The sequence below is a fragment of the Suricata suricatta genome, chromosome 3 (genome assembly GCF_006229205.1).
Source record: "Suricata suricatta isolate VVHF042 chromosome 3, meerkat_22Aug2017_6uvM2_HiC, whole genome shotgun sequence".
NCBI classification, from domain to species: domain Eukaryota; kingdom Metazoa; phylum Chordata; class Mammalia; order Carnivora; family Herpestidae; genus Suricata; species Suricata suricatta.
This window is the reverse complement of record NC_043702.1, coordinates 98,804,827-98,821,428: the sequence shown is the minus strand read 5'-3', so window position 1 is coordinate 98,821,428 and position 16,602 is coordinate 98,804,827. Positions and strand designations below refer to the sequence as shown.

The window sequence follows — 16,602 nt, the reverse complement described above, 5'->3', positions numbered from 1 at the left end:
AGGAGGGAAAAGACTTTCCTCTGAGAGTCTCTTTAATATACTTCTCATCCCTCATCCACAATTTTGAAACTCCCAGTGCTCTGAAGTGTAGTTTGTCCTTTCTTTGGTACAACTGACCTAACTTGGACTCATTTGACAACAGTATCTGACCTGAACTAACTTAAGATTACTTATAGTCTTTAGTAGTACCACTCAGTGGGAATATCCATGGTTTCCTATTAAATATCAACATGTTGATTACAGGGTAATGTCTCATAGTCTATTAAGGATGTTACTTATTATAGTAGATGGTATAAGCACTGAATAACCTTTCAAAAATCCAAAAAATTATGAATCTCAAAGTCTACTGGGCCCCAAAATTTCAGATACGGGATATAGACTTGTTTATAATATTATCACACTTTTTGGTATTTCAATCTGATAGGTAAAAAATAGTAATTTCTTACAGTTTTGATTTGCACTTTTCTTTTTCAGAGTTTAGACAAGTGTCTAAACTTAGAAAAACTTTTCCCTTTCTGAGATTTTAAACAAGTCTCATACATTTGCTCCAAGTACTTTCATGATTCCATTTTTACATTTATATTTTCATGTATCTAAAATATGTTATACAAAAAGTGAGTGGGTGAAGTATTTATAGATTAAAAATTATTTCTGGACTATTCTATTCCATTCTCTGTATGCATGTTAATATGTCAGTACCAAATTTTGGTAAAGTTTATTTATTTTGAGAGAGATTGTGAGCAAACACATGCACAAGTGGGGGAGGGGTGGAGAGAGAGGAAGAGAGAGAATACCAAGCAGGCGCCCCAGTATCAAACTATTTTTTAACATTAATTTCATAATATTTTTCAATATCTGTAAGCGTTAATATTCTCTCAAGGATAAATGGAACCTCAAAGTTCAGAGGTGTCTAGGTGGCTCAGTCAAGTGCCTGACTCTTGATTTTGGTTCAGGTCATGATCTCATGGTTTGAGTGTTTGAGCCCCTCACTGGGCTCTGGGCTGACAACACAAATGGGATTCTCTCTCTCTCTCCCTTGTTCTGCCTCACCCCTTTCACTCATGCATACTCTCTTTTTCTCTCTCAAAATAAATAAAAATTAAAAAAAAAGGAACTACAAAATTATAGTGGTCCATCTTATTCTGAATGGCAAAGGCACAATAAAAATAAACTTACATTTATATAATTTGCATTGATATAGTCCTCATTACCCTTTAAAATGACCCGTGTAGCATCATCTGAAAGAAATTTAAAAGAATGTTTTAATAAAGTTATGCTACAAAGATTAAATTTAATAAACAGAGATTATAGATACTTACAAGGCGAAATATCTCTGTATCTATTTTTGGAAATATTCTGAGGTAATTTGGCACAAGACATTGTCATTCCAGGTTTTTTCCGATATAGTTGCTTTAAAAAAAAAGAACTTAAGATGAGTTCAGCAAGCCATTAAGAGATTCTGTTTTGCTTTTCAGACTTATTTCTATGCAAAAAACAAGTTTTTTCCTTAGGACACCTCAACCATACAATGATGTACGTACCTTAGGCTATTTGGGTATTGAACCAAATTTGCAAAGCTGAATTCTGTACAATTTCTGACAAAAATTATACACCATAATTTTTTTAATGATAAAACAAATGAAAATAAGTTTGCTTATAGCAAAACACCTTAAGTTTTGAATCACAAATCTGCAGACAACATTTAGCTTTCATGTAGTTTGGAGATGTTTACACAGTATACGAACCAAGAACTTCTTAAAAGAACAACTGACGTACCCTAAACGATTTACAGTCCCAATCATCAATAGCACATATGTTAGAGCAACAAATATTAATGATGCCAATTAGTTAAAAAGTAGAGGATTAAACATGACTAGGCACAAAAGTTGTTTTCCCCTTTAACTCCAGATTTTTAGCTCCATCATCGCCTATCTTCATGGGCCCCCTTTCATAAAAATAGCTATTTAACTACAGAAAAAAATTTAGTTTGGTGACATATGCATAAAATTTTCTTATTCTTCTCTTTTAATAGATATCTATTATGTAACCACAGCTAGTATTTTGCAAGCAGTGTTTAAAACTATGTATCTTATGAAAATTTTTTATGTCAATTACTTCTCAGAATATCATTTTAGTTTATGCATTATAAATGATAGACCAGGTAGTAAAAAAAACCATGAAATTAATTAATAAATATGGCCTACCATGCTTTCCCTACAACAGTACTCACATCGAATTGTGCCAGGACTGTCCCAGTGACAAGCCCCTCAGCCAGCTGGGTCATTGACTCCCGTAGGGAGTGGTCATCCTGATGGATGCTATCTATTGGGGCTTTCTCAGGAATGTACTGGAAGTCTGGTTCATTTTCTAGCTTTTCTTCCACTACATCATATACAGCTGGGAAGAAAGAAACAAACAAACAAACAAAAAAAAGCCACATGAAAATCTTAATGTTTTGGCAAGAAGTTATCAGACATGTTCTTTAACTTTGTGTCAGGAAAAAGAATTCATCAAATCTCAGTCTGGTGCCAGTGTGTAATGGATAGAGAGTGGCTGTGAAGTTGAACTCTGTTGTACCTTTAGGGAAAAGAAATGTTCTTGGACACACTGCTGAAGATGTCGGTAACTTGAAAAGTTACACCTCTCTCTGCTTCTGCCAAGAAGCAGATCAGACCAGACCTTCCCTTAAATTGTGGGAGCCAGAACAAAAGTAGAAGCAGGGACCTATATACCACACATCCAGATATGAAGAGGTACAAATAACTTGAATAGAGTGCGAAACAAATCCTGTTCTGTCCTCTTTCCTTGACACATCGACAAAACCTGGGAGGCCAGAATCCACTGTCACAAAAGTAGGAAGAGAATCAGAACCTAGCCTCTGGCCTGGAGCCAACCCTATGCTCCATTCTTTAACCTGGGGGCCTATGAACACGTGGGACATACCAGCACTTATGTAAGTGTTTTCTCCACAACTCTGCAAGCTGCTGCCTCTTAGCTATCCTGCTGGCACAGAGGTACATACACAGGGTGATTTACCCCAGGGAGAATGGACCTAGAGAAAATGGCCATACTGGAAGTGGGATCAGAGCTAGTTAGAGGGAGACGTGAAGGTTAAAAGTAGTAGTCTAGAAAAGGCCCAGTCACAGGTAATAGCCTGGCGTGTCCCCGTGGTCCTGTAAAATCCTAGCCCCCACAGACAGAGGCAAAGCTGAAAAAGAGCTAGAGTAGGGTAGCCAAGCTAGTGGCTTCTTTGCCCATGCCGAAGAGGTCTGGCTTCTGTTCAGATGTGTGTACAGAAAAATTTCTGAAATAAAGAATGAAAAGGAAAAAAAGTAAGAATACATTCTAAGAAGAAATGAAAACTAAAGGGTGAAAAACCTACAAAAACAAGCTATCTGTCTTTCTGATACATTTTATAAACACTTTAAAATTTTGATATTAAATTTTGATGTTATTATAAATAAAAAGGGACATGACAGACTCATGTTAAAAGTAAACACAAGTCCTAGTCCAGATTTTGACAAAACAATAGAAAGGTCTTTTGCCAAGAAGTATGGCGTAGGTGGTTTCCTCCCCTAATTTAAAGTATAAAGTGATTTAGAATTGCAAAAAGGCTGTGATTTTTCCATTAAATGGAATTTTGTTCATATTCTGATTCTATACAAGACATGAAATTTGTAAGCAGATTAACTGTCTTGGTGTCAAACTGTCTTCAACTATAAAATGAAGATAATAAATCTAGCTCACTGGATGGCTGTCAAGATTAAATGAGAATATATAAAACTGCCCAGGTGCAGAACTTACTATTAAGTTCTTTAGGATCTGTTATCAAGAGAAAACAGAAGAAGCAAAACTGAGGGAATATTATTCTTAGTATAAAATTTAAGTTGCTTTATGTGACAGAAAGTGCATAATAATGAGCCACCTAAATATCAGGACTTAATGAATGTATTCCTTGAAAAGTCAAAATAGAATGTTCTGTTGAAATGCTCTTTTTCTTAGAAAGCCAACTCTAGACAACGAAGGCAAAAAAAAGAAGTAGAAAAGCTAAAATGAAAATGCCTGTTTGTACCCAAGAGGCAAAATGAGAATTCTGTATTTCTCTTTTCCTTCCTCCCTCTCTCCCTCTCTCTCTTTCTTTCGTATTTTTCTTTTTCAAAGAAATTCTCTTGGAAAACTCTCTTGGGTTGGGTGTGGTGGTGGTGATAGTAGAATTGGTTGAGTTCTAACTACATTATACTCCTTTACGACATACATTTCAACAGCTGGTACCAAGACATCAACCAATAACTACTCTTGCGGCTAAAACCATGGCTAATGATGAACCGTTCAGAAAAAACTAGAATATTTATAATGCTGGGATACAGGCATGTAAAAACTTTTCCCAGAGAAGACTGATAAAGTGTTGCAGGAACTTGAAACAGTGCAATAAAACTGAAGAAAGGAAAAAGGGTCTGGGAAAATGAGCTCTTGCCAAAAAACTGAAGTAAGGGGGTTTTCATTTATTTTGCATTAAATTCACTCTGCATAGCACAAAAGGACAGAATTAGGAACAAAAAGACTGAAGGAAGATGGATTTTTAGTTCAATTAATAGCTCAAGCTACTCAAAGGGGAAATGAGCTGCTTCAGGAGCCGCTGAGCATTGCACACTGGCAGGAGGATTTGAGGCTACTGTAGAGGAAACTCAAGCCATCAGCAAAAGAGCTAGAGAGTATGGTATTAAGGTTTCTCCAAACCTGAAACTGTGGTTATGAATTAACAAGTTAGCTGTCCAGATAAGGAGATGACATGATTAGGCTACTGGCATTATCCACTGCAAACACAGCAAGATTTTTAAAAATGCTTTAACTACAGCTTGCTATAGAGTTTCTTTTTTTTTTTTTAATGTTTTTTATTTATTTTTGAGAGACAGAGAGAGAGAGAGAGCAGGGGAGGGCCAGAGAGAGAGGGAGACACAGAATCTGAAGCAGGCTCCAGGCTCTGAGCTAGCCGTCAGCACAGAGCCCGACGCAGGGCTCGAACCCATGAACCGTGAGATCATGACCTGAGCTGAAGCCGGACACTCAACTGACTGAGCCACCCAGGCGCCCCTGCTATAGGGTTTTTAAAAAGTGGTTCAAAACGGGCTATTGAGTAAAGACCGAGTAGAATGGGGACTCTGAGCTTGTCTTGTCCCTGGAATGCAGGTGGATCAGCATCAAACCATTCTGAACACCCAGGAAATTGACCTGAGGATTAATGCAATAATCTGCAGAATATGAGCCATCGAACTTGGCAAGTACTTGGTGCAGAGAGGTGAACTGGGAGAGAGAAAAGCTGCAGAGCCACTATGGGTAGGGAGCCATCTTTGTGGAGAGAGGACAGAGAGAGAAAGGGGGAGAGTGCAGCGCTTAGGGACTGCACAAGAAAACTACTCTCCCTGAAAGTAGCTGTAGAGAAAAAGAGGGAGAGAGAGCATGAAAATACTCACAGAGGACTGGACAAAAAAATATCTGTTCCCCAAAACCATTGATGGGGAGAAAGGAGAAGGTTTTAATACCACCAGGATTCTATGAACAGTGGAGTGTAGAGTATGAAGGTCTGGAGCTCAGTGCCTGGTGGTGCTCTCGTGAGGAAATAGGGCAAATCTTCAGGAGCAGGCAGTGCGGTCTGAGTGCCATGCAGACAGAAGCAGTTCACCTGACTGAAGTGCATTTGGTAAAGGCCACACAGCCTTCCCTTGAGCCAACCAGGTTTACTGATATGGGAACAAAGATGCCAGAAGTCACCAAAACCTGGTAGTGGCTGTGTGTTGCGATTTACCGTAAACTCTGAGACTCTGCTGCTGTGCAAATGTTTTCTGGGACAAGTCAGTACCTGACCATTGCTTGGTGAGACCCTCCCCCAGAGAGTCTGAGCAGATCCAAGCCACTGGGGGTCTCTGAAGTGTGGGGTTTTGAAACACAGCACCATCTGAGATAAAACTCTGGTGGGAGGCACCATCTGGCAGGCAGACAGCTTGGATGTGGTCAAGATGGAGGAAGGGAGCAGACAGAAGCCTGAGACAAAGGAGGAGTGCTTGTTTGTGGGTTGGTGAGGGCACAAAGTTCCTGTGTTAGAGACTAAGGAGTTGGATTAAGGCACTTGTACTTTTTGTTCATGTGTTTATATCGATTGACTCCACTAAGCTAAGCAGTGCCACCAAGTGGAAAATGGAGCCCCAACCACTTGTGTCATCCAGGCACATCCCCCAGAAGACAAACACAAATCCTTTCTACTTGCTTATTAGTCTACAGACTATAGCGTGCTGTAAAGTTTCACGTTTATGAGATCCTGAATGTAATTTCATTTGGGTCTCATTCTGTTTGCTGGTTTGTTTATTTGTTTTCATATTTCTGTTTTTGCTTATGTTGGTTTATTTGTGCTCTCTTGGATACAGAAAGAACAAATTTATTTAAAAAAATTTTATTCTATTTTATTTAAACTTTTCTAAAACTGTTTTTCCTTTCTCTTTATTATCTATTCTGTCAAGCTTCTCTGAACAAACAGACCAAAACACACCTAGGACCCAACTTCCCTTATTTGATTTTTTTGTTTTGTTTTAAATTTTTATCTTATTAATTTTTTCTTCCTCCAAAATGACCAGATAGAAGAATTCACTCCAGAAGAACAGGGATTTAATCAACACAGAAGTAAGTAAAATGTCTGAACTAGAATTTAAAGCCACAATTATACTACTAACTGGGGTTGAAAAAGGCATGGGAGATATAAGAAAATTTCTTTCTGCAGAGATAAGAGAACTAAAATCTAGTAAGGCAAAAATTTTAAATGAGCAGAAAAAAGGAGAGAAACAAGGGCAAAAGATCACAATACAAGACTTAGAGAACTCAGTGACTTATTAAAAAAGAACACATTCAAATCATAAGATTAAGAGAGAGAAAAAGGGGCAGAAGGCATGTGAACAAACTGTAGCTGAAAATTTTCCTAATCTGAGGAAGGACACAGACATCAAAATCTAAGAAGCACAGAGGACTCTGATTAGATTAAAAAAACCCGACCATCACCAAAGCATATCATAGTTAAATTCATAAAATACACAGACAAGGAAAGAATCATGAAAGGAGCAAAGGAAAAAAGTCCTTAACCTACAAGGGAAGACAGATCAAGTTTGCAGCAGATATGTCCAAAGAAACTTGGCAGTCCAGAAAGGAGTGGCAGGACATATTCAATGTGCTACATCAGAAAAATAATGCAGCCCAGAATTCTTTATCCAGCAAGGAATAGATTCAAAATAGGAGAGATGAAGTTTCCCAGACAAACAAAAATCAAAGGAATTCATGACCATCAAACCAGTCCTACAAGAAATTTTAAGGGAATTCTTTGAGTGAAGGAAAAATAAGACCAAAAGCAAAAAAGACTAGAAAGTATCAGAGAACATCACCAGAAACACCAACTCTACAGTCAACACAATGGCACTAAATTCTTTTATTTCAATAATCACTCTGAATGTAAATAGATTAAATGCTCCAGTCAAGAGACATAGGGTATCAGAATGGATAAGAAAATAAGACCATCTACATGCTGCCTTCAAGAGACTCATTTTAGACCTAAAGACACCTGCAGAATGAAAGTAAGGGGATAGAAAACCATCTATCATGCTAATGGATGCCAAAAAAAAGGATTCTAACAAGAGATAAAGAAGGGTATTATACCATAATTAAGTGTCTATCAAAGGCCCACTTACAGAAATTGACAGATCATCTAAGCAGAAAATCAACAAGGAAATAATGGCTTTGAATGACATACTGGACTGGGTGGACTTAATAGATATATTCAGAACATTTCATCCTAAAGCAGCAGACTACACATTCTTTTTGAGGACACATGTAACATTCTCCAGAACAGGTTACATACTGGATCACAAATAAGCCTTCAACAAGTACAAAATGATCAGTAACATACCATGTATATTGAGATCACAACACTATAAAACCTGAAATCAACCAGAAGAAAAACTTTGGAAAGACCATAAATACTACTTGGAGATTAACGAACATCCTAACAAGGAATGAATGGGATGGGGGACGGGGGGGGGGGGGGGGGGGGGGGGGGGGGGGGGGGGGGGGGTGCCTGGCTGGCTCAGTCAGGTAAGCATCTGACTTCAGCTCAGTTCACAATCTTATGATTCGCTGAATTCGAGTCCCACTTCGGCCTCTGTGCTGGCAGCTCAGAGCCTGGAGCCTGCTTCAGATTCTGTCTCCCTCTCCGTCTGCCTCTCCTCCACTCAGGCTCTTTCTCTCTCTCCTCTCAAAAATAAACAAACATAAAAAAATAAAAAGAATAGGTTAACAAAGAAATTAAAGAGGAAATTAAGAAGTACATAGTAGCCAATGAAAATGAAAACATGATTGTCTAAAACCTCTGTGAGACAGCAAAGGCTATCATCAGAGGGAAGTACATACCAATCCAGGCCTTCCTAAAGAAGGAAGAAATGTCTCAAATACACAACGTAACCATATGCCTCTAAAGGAGCCAGAAAAAAAATAGCAAATAGAGCCCAAAACCAGAACAAGGAAAATAATAAAGATAAGAGCAGAAACCAAGGATATTGAAAAAAAAACAAAAGAAAACAACAGTAGAACTGATCAATGAAAGCAGGAGCTGATTCTTTTTGATAAACTCCTAGCCAGACTTATCCAAAATAGGGAAAAGGACCCAAATAAATAAAATCACGAATGAAAGAGGAGAAATCACAACCAACACCATAGAGATACAAATAAAAAGAGAATATTATGAGCAATTATATGCCAACAAATTGAGCAACCCAGAAAAAATGAACTAATTCCTAGAAACATATAAACTAGAAAACAGAGACAGAAAAATTTGACAGACCCATAACTACTGAATCAGTAATCAAAAATCTCCCAAAAAACAAGAGCCCAGGGTTGGATGGCTTTCCAGGAGAATTCTGCCAAACATTTATTTTTATTTTTTTATTTATTTTTGAGAGATACAGAGAGACAGTGCAAGCAGTGGAGGGTCAGAGAGAGGGGGGGGATACAGAATCTGAAGCAGGCTCCAGGCTCTGAGCTAGCTGTCAGCACAGAGCCCGACGCAGGGCTCGAACCCATGAACCATGAAATCATGACCTGAGCTGAAGATGGACGCTTGACCAACTGAGCCACCCAGGCGCCCCATCTACCAAACATTTAAAGAAGAGTTAATACCTATTCTTTTGAAGCTGTCCCCCCACCCCCGCAAAAAATAGAAATGGAAGGAAAACTTCCAAACTCATTCTATGAGGCCAGCATTACCTTGATTCCAAAACCAGACAATGACCCCACTAAAAAGGAGAACTACAGACCAACTTCCCCGATGAACATGGATGCAAAAATTCTTAACAAGATACTAGCAAACTGAATGTAACAATACATTAAAATAATTACTCAAGTGGGATTTATTCCTGGGCTATAGCCTGAAATCTACAAGTCAATCAACATGATACATCACATTAATAAAAGAAAGAATAAGAACCACATAATCTTCTCAACAGATGTGGGAAAAGCATTTGACAAAAATATAGCATCCTTTCTTGATAAAAGTAGGGGTAGGAGGAATATACCTGAAGATCATAAAGGCCATATATGAAAGACCCACAACTAATACCATCCTTGATGGGGAAAAACCAAGCTTTCCCCCTAATGTCAGGAACACGATAGGGATGTTCACTCTCACCACTGTTATTCAACACACTATTTTAAGTCCTAGCCTCAGGAATCAGACAAAAAGAAATAAAAGGCATCCAAATCGGTAAGAAGTGAAACTTTCACTCTTCACAGACAACATGATACTCTACATGGAAAACCTGAAAGACTCTGCCAAAAAACTACTAGAACTAATATGTGAATTCAGCAAAGGTGCAAGATATAAAATTAACATACAGAAATCTGTTGCATTTCTATACACCAATAATGAAGCAGCAGAAAGGAGTCAATCACATTTACAATTATACTGAACACAATAAAATACCTAGGAATAAACGTAGCCAAAGAAGTGAAAATCTGTATGCTGAGAACTATAGAAAGCTTATGAAAGAAGACACAAAGAAATGTAAAAACATTCCATGCTCATGGACTGGAAGAACAAGTATTGTTAAAATGTTGATACTACTCAAAACAATCTACACATTCAATGCAATCTCTACCAAACACTAACATTCTTCACAAAGCTACATCAAACAATTCTAAAATTTATATAAAATTACCCTACAACCCAGAGAAGACTCCAAAGAGCGAAGTAATATTGAAAAAGAAAACTAAAGCTGGAGGCACCACAATTCCAGACTTTAAAAGCTGCATTACAAAACTGTGATCATCAAGACCATATGGTACTGGCACAAAAACAGACACATATATCAACGGAAAAGAAGGGTGAACCCAGAAATGGACACACTAATGAATGGCCAACTAATCCTTGACAAAGCAAGAAAAGAATATCTAATGGAAAAAACAGTTTCTTCACCAAATGGTATTGGGAAAACTGGACAGCGACATGCAAAAGACTGAACCTGGACCATTTTCTTACACCATATACAAAAAAAACCTCAAAACGGATGAAAGACCTAAATGTGAGACAGGAAACCATCAAAATTCTAAAGGAAAAACAGGCAACAACTTCTTTGACCTTGGCTGCAGCTACTCCTTACTAGGTGTCTCCAGAGGGAAGGGAAATAACAGCAAAAATGGACTATTGGGACCTTGTCAAGATAGAAAGCTTTTGCATAGTGAAGGACACAATCAACAAAACTAAAAGACAACCAACTAAATGGAAGAAGATATTTGCAATGACATATCAGAAAAAAGGTTAGTATCTAAAATTTATAAAAACTTATCAAACTAAGCTTGAAAAGATGTGAGTTCTTTGTGTACCATCTTTCATTTATGCATGTGAGAGGGTTTTCTTTTCTTAATATTTTTACATTGTAGTACTTGTTTTCCTTGTTGGGGTGTTTGCTTATTTAATACATTCCATCAAGGACAGAAATTTAAAAAAAAAAAAAAAACCTTATCAAACTCAACTCCCACCAAAAAATAATCCAGTTAAGAAATGGACAAAAGACATAAATAGACACTTTCCCAAAGAAGACATCCAGATGGCTAACAGACACATGAAAAGATTTTCAACATCACACATCATCAGGGAAATACAAATCAAAAGCACAATGACACACCACCTCACACCTGTCAGAATGGCTGACATTAACAACTCAGGAAACAATAGATATTGGCGAGGATGTGGAGAAAGGGGAATACTTCTGTGCTAATGGTGGTGATGCAAACTAGTGCAGCCACTCTGGAAAACAGTATGGAGTTTCTTCAAAAAATTAAAAATAGAATTACCCTACAACCCAGTAATTGCACTACTAGATATATACCCCAAAGATACAAAACTGCTGATTCAAAGGGGCACATTAACCCCAATATTTATAGCAGCACTATCAACAATTGATAAATTATGGAAATAGCCCAAATGTCCATTAACTGAGGAATGGATAAAGAACATGTACACACACACACACACACACACACACCACATGTGTATATGTATATACACACTATATATATATATAATAAATATTAGTGATCACAAAGAATGAAATTTTGCCATTTGCAACAATGTGAAGGGAACTAGAATGTATTATGCTAAGCAAAATAAGTCATTCAGAGAAATCATATGATTTTGCTCACGAAATTTAAGAAACAAAACAGATCAACATAGAGGAAGGGAAGGAAAAAAAACAGAGTGGGAGGCAAACCATTAGAGACTCTTAAATGCAAAGAACAAACTGAAGGTTGCTGGAAGGGTGTTGGGTGCAAGTTTGGGCTACAATGGGTGATGGGCACTAAGGAGGGCACTTGCTGGGATGTGCAATGGGTGTTAAATTTGTGATGAATCACTAAATTCTACTCGTGAAACCATCATTACACTGTATGTTACCTAGCTTGGACTTAAATAACACTTAAAAAACAAATAAATAAAAGTGGTTCAAAATGTACTCATTTATTCAACAAGGATTTACTGTGTACCTACCACTCCTAGAGCAACCGAAGGAGAAGGGAGGCCTTTTTAGCTATGGTAGCAGAAGAGAAGGCTTTTCTGGGGATGGGACCTGACCAGAGACCTGAATGAAGTGAGGATATAAGTCATAAAAAAATCAAGAAAAGCATTTTAGGTAGAAGGAATTTTTTAAAAAGCCAGCACAGAATAGAGGAGAGTGAGCAAGTCTGTGTGGTAGACAAGGGGCCAAGAACTGAATTTTACTACAAGTGTGAATGGAAGCCACTTTGAGCAGTCAACTGTCACGGCGTGATATGTTTTTTAAAAGCCCACCTGGTGCTGCGTCCAGTAACAAAAGCAATTATGAAACCATCCAGCGCCACACAGACTACTTACCATTAGGTCGAACCAGAAGTACGAGTTCCCCAGAATGTCTCTCACAGCTAGCTTTAATAAACAGGACGACTTGATCGTGGGTATGTTCTGCAATGTCCCGACCATTGATCAGTACAACTTGGTCCCCTTCATTCAATCGAGGGACACAGAGGTCAGCCTATAATGTAACATAAATCAAGTTTCAAGTGTGTACATGGCTTTCTGAAAGTAAAGCACAGGAATTTATTTTTGTGGACACTACAGCAGGAGAACAAAAACTATATACAGAACAGCATCCATCCATGTATTCATCTATTTGCAAAAAGTAGAAATCTAGCTTTCCCATGAAGCTACCTTTTTCCCTTTTCAACTGCTTTTTCCCTGTGGTCCTACTAAATGTCTAGATACACAGAGAAGACTAATGACCTCAAGGTGCATAGATACAGGCAGCCCTCATGTTGCATGGTCCAGATATGTACAAATTTCAGTCACCACAGTTTAGTTAGGTGACACCAGTCTCCCAACTGGGTTTAGACTGCAGTTACCATGAAGCATTAGTTATGAATAATTATATAACATATGAACTTTGCTGCTAGCTCGTGAGTCCACAGGTCACTACAAAAATAACAGACACACATCAGAATCAGTGACCTATCACATGTCACTTCTTTCAAAGTCTGTTGGTGACTTGTTTCTGTCCATCTGTTACTCAGTTCATGCAGAGACAGCAAAGCAGGCACCTGTGTCACCTCCTTATCTCCCAGTGATTAACCCAAGTAAATCCAAAGCAGGACCTGGCCAGAAAAGTTAAAAATGCAGCAAAGAAACAAAAGAGTGATAGTGCTGGAAGTAAAATGCAAATTGAATATAAACCACTAAAAGTGGAAATACCGATGCGGCTACTGTCAGAAAATCTCTAGACATGCAGTGAAAGGAATTTAGTGAAGGCAGACTTGTCAACGTAAATGAAAGTGGCTGTGATGAAGTGATTTTCTAGATGAAGATGTCCTAGAGGAAGTGAGGCTGCCAAAATGTTCTCACTAAAGGTATATTTCGTAACATTGAAAAAGGACAGGATGAATGCTAGAAGTGAATACAAATTTACAAAGGATTAGGACAATTTGCCAAGTAAAGAAAAATGCTCCCTCTTGTATTTTAAGTTACACAACAATAAGGGAAACAAATTCAATGTACTTGTGATAAGTTTCCATAAGGAAATGGAATGCTTTATTTCTCAGTGTTTCTGATAGTTTGAATTAGGGGATAAGAAGTCAGTATTAGTTTTATTCATTTTTCATCTCCCTAAACATTTATAGGAGCAACTAAGAGAAATTTCAATTATTTGATAAAAAATTTAAAGATCACAGAATCCACTGTAACTTTTCCCACTGATTATCAAGATTGCTTTACACAAAGTCAGCCTGCATGGTCATTTATATGGCCCTGCACCACTATGCAAAGTGACAGCTGCTGGCATTTCACTGAGAAAACAAAGATGTGATGAAGCTAACAGCGGTAAGCAGACATCTGGACAGCATGCTCCAGGAGCACGGCAATGAGAGCACACAGGAGTCAAGTCTGAAGGATGATCAGTAGGATAGAGAAGGAAATGACGGAGTCAACCCTTACAAAAAAGGGAGCTAGAAGAAATGAAAGCACAACTCGTCAAATTCATAATAAACACAGTCCGTAAAATCCAACAAGGTACTATCGCTTGCGGAAAGACCACAAGTTCTTCCTTTGCTGCTTACAAAGCAAGTGGTTTTAAACACCTGAAACTCTGGAAATGGAGCAGATATTTGCTCTACTTATTTCACAGAATTGTAAAGACAAAAATGTGATAATTCAATGCAAAGCATTAAAATCTAGAAAATGCTAGTTCAGAAGTAATGACCTTTCTCTACTTCTAATAGTGCTCCTTTCTCTACCTCCAATAGTGGAGATGACATTCATATACTCCCTCTGCACACTAGCACTGTGATATTTTTGTGTACCAATGTGGTCCCAAGTTATTATAAATGCCTTTATAGTACCTAAAGAGTGGTGAACTCCTTATCAGTGGTACTGGGAGAGATGTAATGGGCTAGAGCCAAGAGTTACCCTCTTACCTTACTTTGTGGTCAGTACAGCTGGTGGCAAAGAGGAGGCAGTCCATGCGGTAGGAAGAGAATAACTATGCGTTTCTCTTGCTGTACCTTGGGTACATCTACTGATATTTCCAGTTCAGGGACTGAGGCTAATGGGGTAGTTAATCAATATGCTAGAACATGCAGAGTTTATTTTCATTCTCTCTCCCTCTTTTCGTTTTTTTGGTGGAAGCTGCATTTTGTCTTTTTGCATTCTGATCTGGAAAGTCTAGATAAACTATATACTTATTTACTTTAATTTTTTTATATAGTTTATTATCAACAATAGCCAAATCATGGAAAGAGCCTAAATGTCCAACAACTTATTTACTTTTAAATGTTTATTCATTTTGAGGGGGAGGCAGAGAGGTGCAGAGACACAGGGAGAGAATCCCAAGCAGGCTCTGCACTTGATCTGCAAGACTTGATCCCATCAACTGTGAGATCATGACCCAAGCTGCTATCAAGAGTCAGGACACTTAACCGACTGAGACACCCAGAGGCTCTGATTAACTATATATTTAAATGAATTTTGTTGGAACAACATCTGCTGGCTCAAAGATAATCAGACAAAGAAAAACACAGCTCTAATTAGGAATTATTTTAACCATTTCAGAAGGTGTCCAATATAAAAAAACAACATTAAAATATTTGAAGTCCTGTTCTTTTCCCCCAATCACCTAAAATGAAGTTTCCAACTGGAACACTGTGATTGTCTCTAATAAAATAATGTAAAAGTTTCTATTGTTCTAAATTCAGCCAATATATTTATTAAGGTTTCCTACTGGAAAATTCATCCTTCCTTCCTTAACTCTTATTATGCTTTGCTGTGGTTGTTAGTTTTTTTTAATCCATCTACCTTTGGGGGCGCCTGGGTGGCTCAGTCAGTTAAGCGCCTGGCTTCAGCTCAGGTTATGATCCCACAGTTCGTGGGTTTGAGCCCTGCATCGGGCTCTGTGCTGACAGCTAGCTCAGAGCCTGGAAGCTGCTTCAAATTCTGTATCTCCCTCTCTCTCTGACCCTCCCCTGCTCACGCTGTCTCTCAAAAATAAAAATTTTTTTAAAAACCCAAAAAACAAAACATAATCCATCTACCTTTCTTGTCTCTTTATCCTCTATCTTTTGGGAACTTTTGTGTCTTCTCTTATAAACATGGGTCTGTTTTCTAATCACTCCTTTTTTATTTGAAAGGTAGGCTCTACACCAGATGTGGGGCTGGAACTCAGAACCCCGAAATCAAGAGCCGGATGCTCTACTAATTGAGCTAGCCAGGTGTCCTTCAGCCAATATTTATGGGACATAGCTCTACATGGCTGACAGGGAAAATTATCAATAATCTATATAGCTTAAGAAGAAAATTTAGAGTCAAAGAATTCTGTTTAGAAATAAACTTGTCTATACAATGTTCCCTGAATATCTCTGACTTAATTGAAAATGATCCACATTCACTGCTCAGGAAAATGAGTATTTCTTTTGTGTCATCCAGTTACTATTACAACTGGTGTATAAATAGATATATTATCTTTCTAATTACAAGAGCAATACATCATTATTATGATTCAATTAAAAAGAAGATATAAAACAAAGTGATAAATACCAATAATTATACTACACAGATGAAATGCTATTAGCATTTTGAGCATATTTCCAAACTTTTTAAAATTTTAAAGAATGTTTATTTATTTTTGAGAGACAGAGGAGCAGACGAAGGGCAGAAAGAGAGGGAGACAAAGAATTGGAAGCAGGCTCCAGGCTCTGAGCTTCAGCACAGAGCCTGACACGGAGCTCGAACCCACAAACCGCAAGATCATGACCTGAGCTAAGTCGGACACTCAACAGACTGAGCCACCCAGGCGCCTGTTTCTAAAATTTTAAAGGACTAACTCACATTTTAAAAAACTGGATCAAACATATATGTGGAGCAACAATACACATTTTCTATAACACCCTCTTATGAACCTTTTTCCATAATTACACAGAACTACATCATCTATCACTTCAACAGCTGTAAAGGAGCACTTAAGTGGAATCATCATGTCAAAAGATATATATTTGATTTAAAAA

At 37.9% G+C, this 16,602-nt stretch overlaps 1 protein-coding gene across 3 annotated transcripts in view; it reads right to left on the bottom strand.

Annotated features, from left to right (window-relative positions):
• The window catches only part of PTPN4 (protein tyrosine phosphatase non-receptor type 4), a 207,932-nt gene that overhangs the window by 15,129 nt on the left and 176,201 nt on the right, over nt 1–16,602 (bottom strand). For all 3 annotated transcript variants that reach the window (XM_029934710.1, XM_029934712.1, XM_029934711.1), the window contains exons 19-22: nt 12,434–12,590; nt 2,231–2,397; nt 1,320–1,410; nt 1,177–1,238 (exon numbers count right to left, since the gene is read on the bottom strand). In XM_029934710.1, coding sequence (XP_029790570.1) covers nt 1,177–1,238; nt 1,320–1,410; nt 2,231–2,397; nt 12,434–12,590 — 477 coding nt within the window. The remainder of the gene's footprint in view (nt 1–1,176; nt 1,239–1,319; nt 1,411–2,230; nt 2,398–12,433; nt 12,591–16,602) is intronic.